At 47.8% G+C, this 18,420-nt stretch overlaps 1 protein-coding gene across 1 annotated transcript in view; it reads left to right on the top strand.

Moving 5' to 3' along the window:
- Positions 1-18,420, top strand: part of LOC148454303 (usherin-like) — a gene marked incomplete at both ends in the record, with an annotated part of 948,215 nt that overhangs the window by 792,640 nt on the left and 137,155 nt on the right. Inside the window, 3 exons of the mRNA XM_088461074.1 lie at positions 2,883-3,092; positions 7,921-8,123; positions 10,680-10,792. Of these exons, the coding sequence (XP_088317200.1) occupies positions 2,883-3,092; positions 7,921-8,123; positions 10,680-10,792 (526 nt within the window). The remainder of the gene's footprint in view (positions 1-2,882; positions 3,093-7,920; positions 8,124-10,679; positions 10,793-18,420) is intronic.

Consider the following 18,420-nt stretch of genomic DNA (forward strand, 5'->3'; position numbering starts at 1 on the left):
CAGTATATTGGGGATGTACAAATGTGCGCTATTCAGTATATTGGGGATGTACAAATGTGCGCTATTCAGTATATTGGGGATGTACAAATGTGCGCTATACAGTATATTGGGGATGTACAAATGTGCGCTATTCAGTATATTGGGGATGTACAAATGTGCGCTATTCAGTATATTGGGGATGTACAAATGTGCGCTATACAGTATATTGGGGATGTACAAATGTGCGCTATACAGTATATTGGGGATGTACAAATGCGCGCTATACAGTATATTGGGGATGTACAAATGCGCGCTATACAGTATATTGGGGATGTACAAATGCGCGCTATACAGTATATTGGGGATGTACAAATGTGCGCTATACAGTATATTGGGGATGTACAAATGTGCGCTATACAGTATATTGGGGATGTACAAATGTGCGCTATTCAGTATATTGGGGATGTACAAATGTGCGCTATACAGTATATTGGGGATGTACAAATGTGCGCTATTCAGTATATTGGGGATGTACAAATGTGCGCTATTCAGTATATTGGGGATGTACAAATGCGCGCTATACAGTATATTGGGGATATACAAATGTGCGCTATTCAGTATATTAGGGATGTACAAATGCGCGCTATTCAGTATATTGGGGATGTACAAATGTGCGCTATACAGTATATTGGGGATGTACAAATGTGCGCTATACAGTATATTGGGGATGTACAAATGTGCGCTATTCAGTATATTGGGGATGTACAAATGTGCGCTATACAGTATATTGGGGATATACAAATGTGCGCTATTCAGTATATTGGGGATGTGCAAATGCGCGCTATTCAGTATATTGGGGATGTACAAATGTGCGCTATTCAGTATATTGGGGATGTACAAATGTGCGCTATTCAGTATATTGGGGATGTACAATATCTATTAATAATAAGAAGAGTTGGGTAAAACAATCTAATATTGCCAGATTTACACAAAAACAATGATAATGATGTAACATAAATAATACATCACTGACTCTGTGATCTAGAACCGACAATTGACTTTACTGTCCAGCTAAGGACTGATTCTGATTCTAATGCGGCCGCGTCCATGTCTGCGTCTATTGGCGGCCGTCCATCTGCGACTTTATGCACATATTGATACAAAGCCCTTCCCTGGCGTACACCCGTGCCTATGAACGTGCAAGCACTTAGACCCTCCGCCAACGTCCATAGACGCAGAAATACCAATTGCTGCGCCCAGGAATGCCCACTACATTTTCAATACACTTCTCCGTGCGCGCATCTGAAATCACAACTGTAATTCTGGGCCTGATTCAGGCTGACACATTTAAGGGGCAGTGCTGGGGGCGGGGGCGGCCGGCGTTCACGGAAACAGGGGCGTGTCTCTCCCGTTTTCCGGGACTGGCAAGCCCAGGATCTGCGTCGCAAGCTGGCCAGCCTGAGTAAGATGGGTCTTACTCAGCTGGCTGGTGGCCCGGTCGCAATGGTGTTCCCAGCTTGCGACCTTGGTTGCAGTGCTGGGATTGCAAAGGCAGCAGGGGGTGTCACACAGGGGGCGTCATACAGGGAGCGTCATACAGGGGGGGCGTCATACAGGGGGAGTAATACAGAATCGGGCCAACTATTGGCGGAGTGGGAGGAGTGAGCGAGAAGCCATTTATAAGTCCTTTTAACCCTTACAGTAGGTATAATATCCAGTTAATGAGATGCAATTTTATATCATTATGAGCAATTACAGATAACAGATGACAAATGTGGAGTTTAACGAAGACAGCTTGGCGCCTGGATGATCTTCTGCCCAATGTCTTTCTGTCTGTCCCTCTGGGTCATTTTATCCTGTGTGATCATGAAAAGACCCCACTCCTACATCCGTAGCATTATTAGTAGATAATATTGATGCTATCTCGCTATGGGCTCTATTCATCAGGTATGCAGTTGGGAAGCTGGCGGACCTAATCCCGACAGCTGGCTACCCGACTGTTATATCCCGGCAAGGGTCTAAAGACACGCGCCGATATGCCGACGCTTGTCATTAGACATTCGGGAGCTCGACGCCCTGTGGCCCGATCGATAGCGGTGGGGGGGAGGGTTAGGTTTAGAGTTCCCGGTAGGGACATAGGGTTAGGCACCTCCCTGGGAGGTTAGGTTTAGGCTGGGGGAAGGGTGGGTTAGCGTTAGGCAACCCTGGGGTGGACTTAGGTTTAGGCACACCCCCCCGGGGGACTGAGGTTTAGGCGGCGGGGAAGGGGGGAGTTAGGGTTAGGCACTGGGGGGAAGGTTAGGGTTAGGCACCCCTAAGGGAGGGTTAGGGTTAGGGGGTAGAAATAGGTTAGTATATACTTACCTTTGACGATCGGGATTTCCTCCTCTGCCGGGATGCCACTGTCGGGATTCCAACCGCCGGGCATGGGTCCGGCGGTAAATCACACCGATTCCATTCATCATCACATAATTTCTATAATAGAGGGTGAACATTTATATTTTCACCTGCAATTGTAGAAATTAAGCTTTCGGGCCATTCATCACGAGGGTAGTGCAGGAGATATCACCGATATCACCGATGTCTCCTGCTGCCTGATAAGGTGCGAGTTGCAGGTTGGTGAAATCGGTGAGGGTTACCCACTGGTTCATGCAGAGTTTTGCCAACCTGTAACATCAGATACAAAAAAAAGTTTCAACGGAAAGATGGGCATAAACTTTACCCGAGGAAGAGACATTTTTATCTCTGTCCACTTTATCTCTCGCCAAAGCTTCGTACATCTCCCCCGAACCTTCCAAAAAGGGCAACTGCTCTGTATTATTTTAGAATTATTTTTATAGAAACTGCACCTTTGTTATCATTGTAACCTTACGTAACTAATAAAGGAAATGATTTCTTTCCAGCTGTGCAGGACCTACAAGGTGATGTCGATCATTACACCATCATACTGACATCAGCCAGATATAACCAGTCTCTGACATTCCCGGCGGACGCCAGCCGCGCAGTGATCGGCAGCCTGACTCCCAGCACAAAGCATCAGCTGTACCTGGAGGTCTCCAACGGGCCGCACAGTGTGAGCAGCGGCTGGGTGCAGGTCACCACCCTGGACGGAGGTGAGCTCTGACAACTGCAGCACTTTCCCAAATCTGAGAAGTAAATGGATTGATTTTGCAAGGTTGAAACCAGTCAGCCTTCTGTTCTAAAATGTCATTTTATTAAACAAATGGTCTAAAATGTTAAAATGCTTAAGTGCATCGTTGACTTTGGAAGGGAGATCAATAAACGGCCCCAGAGACAGGAGCATAACTGTGTAATAGTGAATATTAGCCTGAACGTACTCTACAATGTGCTGGGAGCAATATGACTGTCAATAAACCATCAAAATCAGGAACGATTAGCATTTGCTTTGTCAGGCGGTGTTCTGCCAGCAGGTCAGGCATACCGGTGTTCTGCCAGCAGGTCAGGCATACCGGTGTTCTGCCAGCAGGTCAGGCATACCGGTGTTCTGCCAGCAGGTCAGGCATACCGGTGTTCTGCCAGCAGGTCAGGCATACCGGTGTTCTGCCAGCAGGTCAGGCATAGCGGTGTTCTGCCAGCAGGTCAGGCATAGCGGTGTTCTGCCAGCAGGTCAGGCATACCGGTGTTCTGCCAGCAGGTCAGGCATAGCGGTGTTCTGCCAGCAGGTCAGGCATACCGGTGTTCTGCCAGCAGGTCAGGCATATCGGTGTTCTGCCAGCAGGTCAGGCATACCGGTGTTCTGCCAGCAGGTCAGGCATACCGGTGTTCTGCCAGCAGGTCAGGCATACCGGTGTTCTGCCAGCAGGTCAGGCATACCGGTGTTCTGCCAGCAGGTCAGGCATAGCGGTGTTCTGCCAGCAGGTCAGGCATACCGGTGTTCTGCCAGCAGGTCAGGCATAGCGGTGTTCTGCCAGCAGGTCAGGCATATCGGTGTTCTGCCAGCAGGTCAGGCATACCGGTGTTCTGCCAGCAGGTCAGGCATAGCGGTGTCCTGCCAGCAGGTCAGGCATACCGGTGTTCTGCCAGCAGGTCAGGCATACCGGTGTTCTGCCAGCAGGTCAGGCATATCGGTGTTCTGCCAGCAGGTCAGGCATATCGGTGTTCTGCCAGCAGGTCAGGCATACCGGTGTTCTGCCAGCAGGTCAGGCATAGCGGTGTTCTGCCAGCAGGTCAGGCATAGCGGTGTTCTGCCAGCAGGTCAGGCATACCGGTGTTCTGCCAGCAGGTCAGGCATACCGGTGTTCTGCCAGCAGGTCAGGCATAGCGGTGTTCTGCCAGCAGGTCAGGCATAGCGGTGTTCTGCCAGCAGGTCAGGCATAGCGGTGTTCTGCCAGCAGGTCAGGCATACCGGTGTTCTGCCAGCAGGTCAGGCATATCGGTGTTCAGCCAGCAGGTCAGGCATACCGGTGTTCTGCCAGCAGGTCAGGCATACCGGTGTTCTGCCAGCAGGTCAGGCATACCGGTGTTCTGCCAGCAGGTCAGGCATGCCGGTGTTCTGCCAGCAGGTCAGGCATAGCGGTGTTCTGCCAGCGGGTCAGGCATAGCGGTGTTCTGCCAGCGGGTCAGGCATATCGGTGTTCTGCCAGCGGGTCAGGCATTCCGGTGTTCTGCCAGCGGGTCAGGCATACCGGTGTTCTGCCAGCGGGTCAGGCATACCGGTCTTCTGCCAGCGGGTCAGGTATACCGGTCTTCTGCCAGCGGGTCAGGCATACCGGTCTTCTGCCAGCGGGTCAGGCATACCGGTCTTCTGCCAGCGGGTCAGGCATACCGGTGTTCTGCCAGCGGGTCAGGCATATCGGTGTTCTGCCAGAGGGTCAGGCATACCGGTGTTCTGCCAGCAGGTTAGGTATTCCGGTGTTCTGCCAGCAGGTCAGGCATACTGGTGTTCTGCCAGCAGGTCAGGCATACCGGTGTTCTGCCAGCAGGTCAGGTATTCCGGTGTTTTGGCAGCAGGACAGGCATACTGGTGTTCTGCCAGCAGGTCAGGCATACCGGTGTTCTGCCAGCAGGACAGGCATACCGGTGTTCTGCCAGCAGGTTAGGCATACCGGTGTTTTGCCAGCAGGTCAGGCATACCAGTGTTTTGCCAGCAGGTCAGGCATACCGGTGTTCTGCCAACAGGTCAAGCATACTGGTGTTCTGCCAGCAGGTCAGGCATACTGGTGTTCTGCCAGCAGGTCAGGCATACCGGTGTTCTGCCAGCAGGTCAGGCATACCAGCAACTATTTCAGGCCTGCTAAATATTTCTGTATCAAGTACAGTAGATTCTATATGGAGCACTTGGGACAAAGTAAATGTTTTAAAGGCTTTTAACACCTAAATTTCCCTTATCCCACCCTTTAACAATTACCATCATATATATTAATAAATAAATAACATGACTGATTATAACTGTGACCATCGCCGGAGGTTTGGAGTGTCTAAATTAAGTATGTTACGCATCTTTTTTACTCTAAGGGGTATATTTGCTAAAGTGAGAGTTTTTACAAATGGAGTTGTTGCCCATAGCAACCAATTAGATTCTACTTAACATTTAACTAGCACCTTCTAGAAGATAATAGCTAGAATCTGGTTGGTTGCTATGGGCAACATCTCCACTTCTAAAAACACTCACTTTAGTAACCGAAGACTCTCAGATTGATCGTTTACAATAAACTCCGCAGTCAATTAGACGCATAAAACTGATGAAAATCTACAGAGACCGCCAAACACGTCCTTTAGTTTTCCTATTGGTAGAAGATATCACATGCACTTGTGTCACCACAAAGGCTTATAAAGATGCGCCAACTGTCCAAATCTGAGCACTGTAGTGGCTTTAGGTGTTGGGGTGCTGAGTATCTCAGTACAGGCAGAATGGCGGCTTGTGCATATTTGGATCAGCGACATCGCTGCAGGCTAATTAGTGCCAGACCGTTGCCAGACCTTTCGCTGTCATCGTAGGTTTTGCCGTTGAAAAGTTATCGCGCTCGTCCCCGCTTATCCTCGTATTCAATTCCAAATTGGCAAAAACAGGACCCGGCGACAACAAAATTGGCGAAAAGTTGTCATTTTTGGGGAAATCAGCCTGACACCCCCCAAAAGATGCTCTGCCATGGGGGTTCACTTTAGGTACCCCCAAATAGCCCTGCAAAAGATATTTGGGGTCTTTCAAAGGTCTCAATAGGCGCTATTTAGCGTCTTTGAGACAGTGGTGAAGAATAGCATTTAGCTACTTTTTTGGGGGAAAATAAGTAGTCCCATCAAATTTGGGGTACCTGAAAATGGGTGCAAGCATATTTTTAAGTGGCTAAATCGTGAAAAATCCACCAGCTGCAAGCACCTGCAATCCAAAAAACACCTGGGGCATACTTGGGGACCCCCCTGAGTCTATTTCGCTAGTTTTAAAGTTTGACCCCCAACTTTTTTTTTTGTCGCCCCCAAAATGAAAGTACTTTTTTGGGGGTGTCCTGTGGTACTTTTTTAAAAAAATTTTTAACACAGAATACCTTTGGGGGCCTGTCCAAGGGGTGCAGGGTGGTTTTTGGAAGTCTGCACCCCAAAACCCCAATTCTGCACTTGTTCTCTCCACCTATTCATTGATGATACTTTTTCGCTGGTCCCAATGCATAGGCTTTTCGCTCCGTTGAAAAGTCGGGAAAATTGAATACGGGGATAAGTCAAACCTGCGAAAATGACGTCATCGGCAATAAAGTATCGTCGATAACGGCTTTTCACCCACTAATTGAATATGGCCCTATGTCTAGTAAATCAGGGCTTTCTATTCCTGTCTATGGAAAGTATTCAATGTTTGGTCATCTAAAATTGGGTTTTTTCATGCAATTTATCATCGGATTTGTTTTATTAAATCTCCGATTTGCAAAATTAACGGAAAATTGCAGAAAAACTCAAATTCGATGCTTAGTAAATGTATCCCCTGGACTCTATATAAACTGGGCCTCCACAAAGGGACTGTAAACGTGACCTGCAGAACCTCCACCTTATCACATACAGCTGAATTATTTCCCTGATGTAATAATTTGTGAGCGTTTCAGCTCCTACACGTCACAAGGACGCTTCCAAAAGTGAAATTGTCCTTTTAAAAATAATATGCTACGTTTAGTTCCTCTTTAAATCTAACACAAGCAGAACAGTCTAATTTGACTTTATGAAACTCATTATAAGCAGGGTGATATCATTACCTCCCGAGCTGGTGTTCCAGGTCATTAAAAAAGCTCGGTAAGAAAGAGCGCTCTTTCCTGTCCTCCTTGATACGGAAGGTTACCACCTTTTTTTTTTTTTGTTTATGAAAAAACAATTAATGTAATGTAAAGCCGTATGACATGATAAAGAAACGTTTTGCGTAGCTGTCCTCGCCATCCCTGAATAACTGTGTCGTTTAAGCTCCAGGAATTTTATTTTTAAATTAGATCTCTATATTAACTACTGTGGGATAATCAACATTTTAGATCATTTACTTAACGATAATGCCAGGCTATTGCTCGGTGTAATTTACAGGGTGAAGGATATAATGTGCTTGAGGTCAACGGCAATCCCGCTCCGCCATTGCCACGATATAACCGCTGTGCATGCCCACCTCATGTTGATCAGGATCTGACTGTATCAATACAGAGATTGATAGTTTAATTTGATTCTAATGCAGAAGTGTAGATAATTCACATTATCGCTGACTGGTCACGCCATCACAGCAGATTAATACAATGTTGGTTATATAAAACATATTAGCATTCGTCTCGTAGCATCTAACTGAGAGTGTAATAAGCCAATTTAGTGGGCACTGCGGCTGTGATGGCTTCATCGCTGAACGGCTAAATGTTTTTGTTTTTTGGGGGGTTTTTTTAAGCTGAAATACTAATATGCATTTGGTTAAACAAGGTCTGTCACGTAGACAGCTGGAGCGTACTCAGATCCCTCTATTAATTCCAGAGCCTCAGGGTATGCTACCTCCAGAGGTTGTGGTAATCAACGGTACAGCTGCACGAGTCATCTGGACGCCCCCATCCAATCCAAATGGCGTTGTCACAGAGTATTCCGTCTATGTGAATGATAAACGCTACAAGACGGAGGGGAACACACCCCATCAGCTTCTGCTGGGCAGTCTGGCTCCATACACTGTCTACAACGTCCAGGTTTGTTGGGAAAAAAATGTGTATAATTGAGTGTGTTTCCTTATTTTCGGAGTGTTATTTACTAACAAAAGGCCAATGTGCAGTGGCCCCCCGCACCCATAATTAAGAAGTTTCTGCTAGATCAGAGATTCCCGACCTCTCTTGTTTTATTTACCCCCTTATGCCGCTGAGGGGCTGTTGCAGATTTGGTGGCATATTGAGGGTAAATAAAAAGGTGCATGAAATAGTGTATTAACGCACATGTACAGCGCCCGAGATGCGTTCCGGTCGCCACCAGTGGCCTATGCGTCTGGTTCATGCCAGGCACGCGCCACAGGCACTTATATCCTACTTACACCGTGTTGTGAACCAATTTATTTTATATACAACAAACATGTCCGCTATTAAACATCAATTATACTTCAAAAGCCACTAATCCAGCAGAAACGCCTTCAGCTTCAAAAGAGAGAAGAAATAGCTTTAAACCGCTGACAAAAGCATAGCCTGCGCCGGGATGACAAAGGCAGCGCCAATCCATGAAAGCCAATCGCAGGCGTCTGCTAGTGCTGGCGTCCGTCATTCTCATTATCTGATATGTGCATCTGCCACACACAAATAGTACGGCCTTCTCAGGGGTATATATGTCTTTTTTCCGGTCCGTCGTGCCTTTAAAATTGCACAAACACACATTACTATATTTACCCTAGGTTAGAATGAACCATTCTGTCCATTCAGGGGCAGGCAGGCATACGTGGCAGAATCACACGTATGTGTACATACATGTTCCGGCATGTGCACTGCAAATTCATATAGGGTACGCCATGCTGTCTGGGGTAGTACTCAGTCCATATCATCCCCTAATTGTCTATCAGTGTATCCTAAGTACTCCCTGAAATGTCTACATTTATTCCAATGACCCTTAATTGTTTAGATAAATTTGCCAAACACACATACTGTACACACACATACTACACACACATACTGTACACACACATACTGTACACACACATACTGTACACATATACTGTACACACACATACTGTACACACATACTGTACACACACATACGGTACACACACACTGTACACACACATACGGTACACACACATACTGTACACACATACTGTACACATATACTGTACACACACATACTGTACACACATACTGTACACACACATACGGTACACACACACTGTACACACATACTGTACACACACATACTGTACACACACATACTATACACACATACTATACACACATACTGTACACACACATACTGTACACATATACTGTACACACACATACTGTACACACACTGTACACACACATACTATACACGCATACTGTACACACACATACGGTACACACACACTGTACACACATACTGTACACACACACATACTGTACACACATACTATACACGCATACTGTACACACATACTGTACACACACGCATACTGTACACACGCATACTGTACACACGCATACTGTACACACACATACGGTACACACACACTGTACACACACACATACTGTACACACATACTGTACACACACACATACTGTACACATACATACTGTACACACATACTGTACACACATACTGTACACACACACACTGTATACACATACTGTACACACGCACATACTGTACACACGCACATACTATACACAAACTGTACCAACATACACTGTACACACATACTACACACACACATACTGTACACGCACATACTGTACACACGCACATACTGTACACACACACTGTACACATACACTGTACACACACACTGTACACACACACATACTGTACACACACTGTACACACAAACACTACATACACACGCTGTACACACATACTGTACAGACACACATACTGTACACACACACTGTACACACACATACTGTACACACACACGCTGTACACACATACTGTACACACATACTGTACACACACACACATACTGTACACACACACATACTATATAGCTCATTGTAAATTTGGGGTCGAAATACCCAAGTGGATGAGTTGTCTCCCCATGTAGCTGTATAGCAGCCAACATCAGTGGCAACAGTGACATCTGCATGGTTAAAAAAGGTACTGCACGTCTCCTAAGAGGAAAAAATGCAGAACACGCACAGTAAGAAGAAGTAAAACAATAAATATAATAAAAAGATGTAAACTAATTTGTATTTATTTTTGTGAAACGTATTTGAAAAATTCATGATTTGCTTCTATCGTCTCCTGACACCGTGTGGGAAGTAAATGTTACAGAATGAATCCGTTTGTAGCTTAGTTTTAGTGGCCCTTGAAATGGGAAACTGTAAAAAATATTTTTTTATGGCAGGTATCCGAGCCAGTAATCATATGTTTATTACAATGTGTGTTAAAGTACAGCTACATATAAATGGCTCGCTGGTTTATATGAAGCAAAAAGGAAACCGTTTCAGGAAGACATAGCAAACGTTATACATTGAATCTGATTTGAAAGCATTTAAAGATTGGTAATATGACTTTAATTTGCGCAGTTTAGCTAACATATGTGATGACGTGTTGCTCATCTGTGATCTTCTTAGGTTGAGGTCTGCACAGTATACGCATGTATAAAGAGCAACGCCACTCAAGTTACGACTGTCGAGGGAAAGCCAAATAAAATACAGTGCCCAAAAATCAGCAGGATCAGCTCCAGGTAAGTGCGGGATGTCTGCAGTAAGACGTGAGGGCTGACGGTTATCTCTGCTACACGTTGGCAGATGGCGGCCAATGGAGACCAAACTTGTCTACATTTATTTCCGGGAGATTGGGCGGCAAGCTAGGAAAAGAACAGGTGCTGTGATTTGTCCGAATGGCCAGAGCAAGAACGCCACCAAGCCTCTTCCCACCTCAGTAATGATCAACATAGACGATGCTACATTGCCAACCACAGGAGCAGTGGCAATTAGATAAGACCTTACCAGGTACCACTTTTTCCCACATGCATTTATATATTTTTTTTTTTAAAGTAAAAATGGGTTATCCGGCCCTACCAAGTGTACATTGCAGTGTCACCATTTATCTCACAGTCACGAGAATAAATCCTGCTCCGTCTTCCACGAACTGCACACAAAGACATTACATAGGTGAAACGCGTTTCTGTATAGTAAACACAGCATCTCTTCTGGCAGACCACCATGCAGTGGAATAAGTACACCCACCCCCTCCCCATACACACCTTTATAATAATAATTGATCTGGCAGACGGCATCACATGATATACAATAAATGTTCATAGGCGTTTCTATAATGATCCATTGGAAGGAAGGGGACATGTCCCTCACGTGTTACTGTGAAGTGGGTCAGCTCTGAAAACCTTGCACTATAAACTATAAGTAGGGATGTGCGCCGGACCATTTTTGCCGGATTTGGATTTGGTTCTAATTCGTCGTCCGGATTTGGATTTGGATTTGCCAAACTGCGGTGACTGGCTTTGGATTTGGATTTGGATTTGGATTTGGATTTTTTTACAAAAATTGACAAAAAAAGCTAAAATCACATAAATTGGGCTTTTTTTTCTTCCTAGAGTATTATTAACCTCAATAACATTAATTTCCAGTCAATTTAGACCATATCACAGCTTATAATATTGTTTTCAACATTATTGGCCAAAGGTTGCAGTGAGCTGACTGGTTACTAAGCGACAAAGCAGCGGCACAGACACCACAGTATAAAGCACATCTATGACACATTGCCACACAGCAGTGGCAGAAATGAAAAGTAGTGCACCCACCCAGTGGGTACGGCCAGCAGAGTCACAGTACTTGTTTACAAAGTGGGCTACGGCCCTAGGAGTCACAGTGCACAATCTTATTCGCATTACACCGCACATAGGGCCCGATTCACATTACAGCATAAAGTAGTGTCTCTTATTTATGTTACGACACACAGTAGTGCCCCTTTTACACAATGCCCACAGTAGTGACCCTTTTACACAATGCCCACAGTAGCGGTGTCCCTTACACAATGTCCCCCAGCAGTGGTGCCCCCTATGCAGTCCCCTTAGTAGTAGGGTCCACTATGCAGTGCCCCCAGTAGAATGCCCCCCAGTAGTATGCCCCCCATTAGCAGGCCCCCCCAGTAGTATGCCCCCCATTAGCATGCCACCCAGTAGTATGCCCCCCATTAGCAGGCCCCCCCAGTAGTATGCCCCCCATTAGCATGCCACCCAGTAGTATGGCCCCCCCAGTAGTATGGCCCCCCCAGTAGTATGCCCCCCCCAGTAGTAGGCTGCCCCAGTAGCAGGCCCCCCCAGTAGTAGCCCCCCCTGTAGTATGGGCCCCCCCTGTAGTATGGCCCCCCTGTAGTAGGCTGCCCCAGTAGCAGCCCCCCCCAGTAGTAGTAAGCCCCCCCAGTAGTATGGCCCCCCCAGTAGCAGGCCCCTCAGTAGTATGGCCCCCCCAGTAGCAGACCCCCCCCAGTAGTATAGCCCCCCCAGTAGCAGGCCCCCCCAGTAGTATAGCCCCCCCCAGTAGCAGACGCCCCCCAGTAGTGCAGACCCCCCCCAGTAGTATAGCCCCCCCCCAGTAGCAGACGCCCCCCAGGAATGCAGACCCCCCCAGTAGTATGGCCCCCCCGCACCCCCAGTAGAAGACCCCCCCCCCAGTAGCGCCCCCGGCCCTTGCACACATAAAAAAAAACAAAAAAAAACTTACCTGTATCCCCGCTCCCGCGCCGTCCGCTCTGTCACACGCTGAGGAGGGAGCCGGAAGACGGAGCTCATGTGTGAGCTCCAGCCGGCTCCCTCCATGCAGCAGCCAATGAGAGTCTGTGTGACTCTCATTGGCTGCTGTAACAAACACACAGCTGCCGCTGGCGGCTGTGTGTCTGTGTCTGTGTAGGGCAGTCCGCTATGTCACACGCTGAGGAGGGAGCCGGAAGACGGAGCTCATGTGTGAGCTCCAGCCGGCTCCCTCCGTGCAGCAGCCAATGAGAGTCTGTGTGACTCTCATTGGCTGCTGTAACAAACACACAACTGCCGCTGGCGGCTGTGTGTCTGTGTCTGTGTAGGGCAGAGCGCTATCACAGCGCTCTGCCCTACACGCGAGGAGACCTGATGTCGAATTCTCTAGTGAGAATCCGACATCAGGCGGCCGCCGTTCGGCCCCGAATGGGGATCCGAGTCAGGCGGTGAACACCCGAACAGGGTTCGGGTGGACTCGGATCCCCAATGTTCGGAGCGGTTCGGATTCCACAGAATCCGAACCGCTCATCTCTAACTATAAGTACACTGGAATCCATCACAGGGCGACCTTATAACAATGGCAGAAGGGGAGGACCAGCACCAGCACCCATGCCACCTGAGACCAGCTTGGAACCCACAAGAACTCATGTACTCTTTAGGGAGGACCAACAACAGCAGCCATGCTACGCGATATCAGCCTGGAGCCCCCAAGACCTCATGTACTAATTGGGGAGAACCAACACTAGCAGCTTGGAACTCACAAGGCCTCATGTATCCTCTGGGGAGGACCAGGGGCAAACGCAGGATTTTTAAGGGGGGGTTTCCATACATTATAGTGTGTGTATGTATATATATATATATATATATATATATATATGTGTGTATATATATACACACACACACAACAAGGATCCAATATGTGCAACAGTCTCTTTAGAAATGTGTCCAGATTTAATCAGTTGCTTCAAATCAAGTGCAGATGTATCCCGATCTCCAGCCACGGAGCAGAGAATTCCAGGGATATGCAAACAAAGGGAGTGAGCACTCGTAAGTAATAGATAACAAATGCTTTACTGAACAATATGTGCTCACATACATAAGTTTAAAATGATGATCTTAGCTGTAACTCAGTGTATCTCCACCGTCTCTGGGGACACAGCTCGATCACACGCCCGCTCCGGCACACAGCAGGTAACGCTCACACTCTGTGTATGTGAGCATATATTGTTCAGTAAAGCATTTGTTATGTATTACTTACGAGTGCGCTCTCTGGGCCTGATTCAGAGCCGGACGCTGCGACAGAGCGCTCGCTCTGAATCAGGGCCGGCCCTCTGGTTTTTTGTTTTTTTAGAACGGCCTCCTGGCCGCTCGCATAGCTGTGGGTGACCACCCACAGCTATAGCGAGCGGCCATGATGATGGTTGCGATAGTCAAGACCATCGCGACCATCGGGCTTGCGACGAGACCCTTGTGGTAAGGTCTCATTGCCGCAAGCCCCAGAGAGATTTCGGCTCTAACAGAGCCGAAAACACTCCCACTGACATCACTTGTAATGTCAGTGGGGCCGGCCCCAGACGGTAGGCGTTCCCAAGGGAAGGCCTCCGTCTGGCCAGCCACACCCCCGGCCCGCCCACCAAATGGGGCATGCTGTCACTCAACATCGACAGCCCATCCCTTTTGGTACGGCTTGCCTGTCGCTATCCGGGTCTCGCGCATGCGCACAACGGAGCTGGCTCCGTCGTGCGCATGCGCACTGGGCCAACATCGACCCGCTTGCGAGCGCTCCCAGGCCCTCCCTTTGTTTGCATATATATATATATATATATATGTATATACACACCTCCCAACTGTCCCGCATTGTCCCGCGGTGGTGGGAGGGAAGTTGGGAGAAGCATAAACCACTGCTCTGCTATGCAGAGCAGCGTGTATGCAGAGCGTGGATGCGCACAGCATCTATTCACAGTACGGAGGGGAGGCCCGGGGGCAGCCCAGCATCCCGGAGATGCTGGGCACGCCCCTTAGTGAGGTAAACGGGGCGTGCCGATAGGCCACGCCCCTTTTTACGGGAAGGTCATGCCCCTTTCCGGGAGCGCGTGTGCCTTTGGCGTGCGGGTGTCCCTATTTGCAGCCTGCAAATGTTGGGAGGTATGTATGTGTATATATATATATATATATATATATATATATATATAGGGCTATTTTTCTGGTAAAATACACACACAAACACACTTATTTTGTTTTACTGTAGTAGATTGGATATGTATTGGGCAGGCACTGCCCTTAGTGAACCCTAGATGGTTACCTACTGTGCCAGAGTTTTTTAAAACCCTTAGAGCACCCCTCAGACAGGCGCACCACACCCACCTCTGCATATAAACACTGCTGACATTATTTTATTAAAGATGCCCCCCCCAACACAAATTGTCCCCACATAAGAAACAATCACATTTCCCCCCACATTAAAAAAAAACCATTGCATTGTCCCCACAGACGGCAAAACAATACATTATTCTAGGGGTGTGCACCGGCCACTTTTCGTGTTTTGTGTTTTGGTTTTGGATCTGGATCTTTCTTCGTGTTTTGGATCTGGATTGGTTTTGCCAAAACCACCCTTCCGTGTTTTGGGTTCTGGGTTTTGTGTTTTGGATCTGTATTTTTTTTTTAAAAAGCATAAAGACAGCTAAAATCACAGAATTTGTGTGTTTTTCTGCTCCTATGCTATTATTAACCTCAATAACCTTAATTTCCACTCATTTCCAGTCTATTCTGAACACCTCACACCTCACAATAGTGTTTTTATATCCAAAAGGTTGCACCGAGGTAGCTGGATGACTATGCAAAGAGATACGAGTGGGCGGCACAAACACGTGGCCCATCTAGGAGTGATACTGCAGTGGCAGACAGGATGGCAGTTTAAAAAACTAGGCCCCACACAGTACATAATGCAAAGAAAAAAAAGAGGTGCAAGATGGAATTGTCCTTGGGCCCTCCCACGCACCCTTATGTTGTATAAACAGGACATGCACACTTTAACAAACCAAACATTTCAGCGCCAGGGTCTGCCACACGACTGTGGCTGAAATGATTGGTTCGTTTGGGCCCCCACAAAACAAGCTGGCAATTAATCTGTCCCTGCACAAACTGGCTCTACGGAGGCAAGATGTCGTCCTCATCCTCCTCATCCACCGATTCCTCACCCTCTTCAGTGTTGTGTACATCCTCATCCTCACAGAGTATTAATTCGTCCCCGCTGGAATCCACAACCACAGGTCCCTCTGTACGTTCTGGAGGCTGGTCTCCCTGGAAGTGTTGAGAATTCATTTTATGAACATCATCTTCTCCACATTTTGTGGAAGCAACCTCCTACGCCTTTCGCTGACAAGGTTCCCGGCTGCACTAAACACTCTTTCGGAGTACACACTGGAGGGGGGGCAACTCAGGTAAAATAGAGCCAGTTTGTACAGGGACCTCCAAATTGCTTCTTTTTCCTGCCAGTACAGGTACGGACTGTCTGACATGCCTACTTGGATGCTGTCACCGATGTAATTCTTTAACAGACAGATGCACGCTTGTCGCTGCTGCTTTGAGGATGCAAGTGCGGCTACAGCCCACACATTTCACAAAGACAGAAAAAAAAAAGAATATTTTTATTGTTTGTGGAGCACACTTTGAGGGTGTCACCACCCTTTAACAGACAGACGCACGCTTGTCGCTGCTGCTTTAAGGATGCAGGTGCGGCTACAGCCTACACATTTCACAAAGACAGAAAAAAAAAGAAGAATTTTTTTATTGTTTGTGGAGAGCACTTTGAGGGTTACACCACCCTTTAACAGACAGACGCACGCTTGTCGCTGCTGCTTTGAGGATGCAGGTGGAATCTAGACGGGATTTGGAACCGGGGACACACTACCTCCATCAATTGTCTAAATCCCACTGCACTAATGGCGGATACCGGACGCACGTCTAACACCAACATAGCAGTCAAGGCCTCAGTTATACGTTTTGCTTCAGGATGACTGCTGTCGTACTTCATCCTCATCGCTAGGGACTGTTGGAGGGTCAATTGTTTAGTAAAAGTAGTGATGTTCCTACTTCCTCTCTGGGATGATGAACAACTCCCAGCAGCAGCAACAGCACTAGGAGGAAGTGGTTCTTGATCTTTCCCTATTTTATTTTTATCGGAGAAAGTTTGGTCCTTCATTTATGTTATATTGATATATACGTGCGGCTAAAGCGCACACAAACACAGAAAATATTTTTTTATTTTTGCTGGAGAGTAGTGCACTTTGTGGGTTACACCACCCTTTAAGAAATTAGCCAGCCGGCTCTTTACTTATGGGACACAGGCGCGCGCTTGGCACTGCTCCTTTGTTGATGCACGTGCAGCCACAGTGCACACAATTCACAAACACAGAAAATATTTTTTTATTTGGTTTGGAGTGTACTTTGGGGGTTACAGCACCCTTTAATGGTCAAGCCAGCCGGCCCTTTACTTATGACACAGGCGCACGCTTGGCACTACTTTGTTGATGCATGTGCGGCTACTGCGCACACAATTCACAAACACAGAAAAAATATATTTTTTTTAGCACTTGGGGGGAGCACCGCTGACGGACAGAGCACCCCCTGGACAACACTACAGCACCCCTTTAGGACTGGGACACTGCACAGGACTTTGGAGTGGACACAGCCCCTATGGACAACTGACTGCACAACACAGTCCAGCCAGCCCCTATGGACTTTGAAGTAGTGGACACAGCCCCTATGGACAACAGCAGCACAGCACAACACTACACTGCACTACACAGCCCAGCCAGCCCTAACTCCCACCCTCCCTCTTCACTGTCCACAGCCGAGTGAGAAAATGGCGCCGACGCGGGTACCTTATATAGGATCCAAAACCCGCGAGACCCGGAAGGCGGGATGATGACGTTTTGCCTCGATTTCAGATCCGTGTCAGGCGGGAAAAGTCGAGCCTGACTCGGATCTGACTCGGATCGGGGGGGCTCGGGGGGGTTCGGATTTCAGAAATCCGAACCCGCTCACCCCTACATTATTCCCACATAAATATATAACCACACTGGCTATAAGATTTTATATTACCCTACCTGTCCGTGGAAGAGAGAGGTGTTTTCTGCCCCTCAGCCGTGGAAGCGGGTACAGCGGCAGCCTATCATGAGGACCTCTCGCTGCGCAGCAGGCAGCACTGTGCGGGCATGACGGCGAAGCGGCGGGCGTGACCTATGATGTCACGCCGCCGCATGTCCATTGGTCATGGCCGGGCAGCGGCTGAGCCCAGCGCTGCCCGGACCCAAAGTAAGTTTTTTTACTGCGGGCACGGGATCTCTCCACCTCTTCTCCAGCGGCACACTTGGACACCTCTTGATATGAGGAGGCAGATGCCGCGTTACTGACACAGCTGTCTCCTCATATCGGACAGAGGCAGCGATTGATCAGCAAGCAGGGGGGGTTTCTAGGTACTCAGAAACCCCCCCTGCGTGTGCTAGTAAGGACCACCAGCAGCCATGCCAACTGAGACCAGCTTGGACCCTACAAAGCCTCCTGTACCCTCTGTGGATAACCACAACCAGCTGCCATGC

The sequence above is a fragment of the Taudactylus pleione genome, unplaced genomic scaffold (genome assembly GCF_031769625.1).
Source record: "Taudactylus pleione unplaced genomic scaffold, aTauple2 ptg001012l, whole genome shotgun sequence".
In the NCBI taxonomy this organism is placed as follows: Eukaryota; Metazoa; Chordata; class Amphibia; order Anura; family Myobatrachidae; genus Taudactylus; species Taudactylus pleione.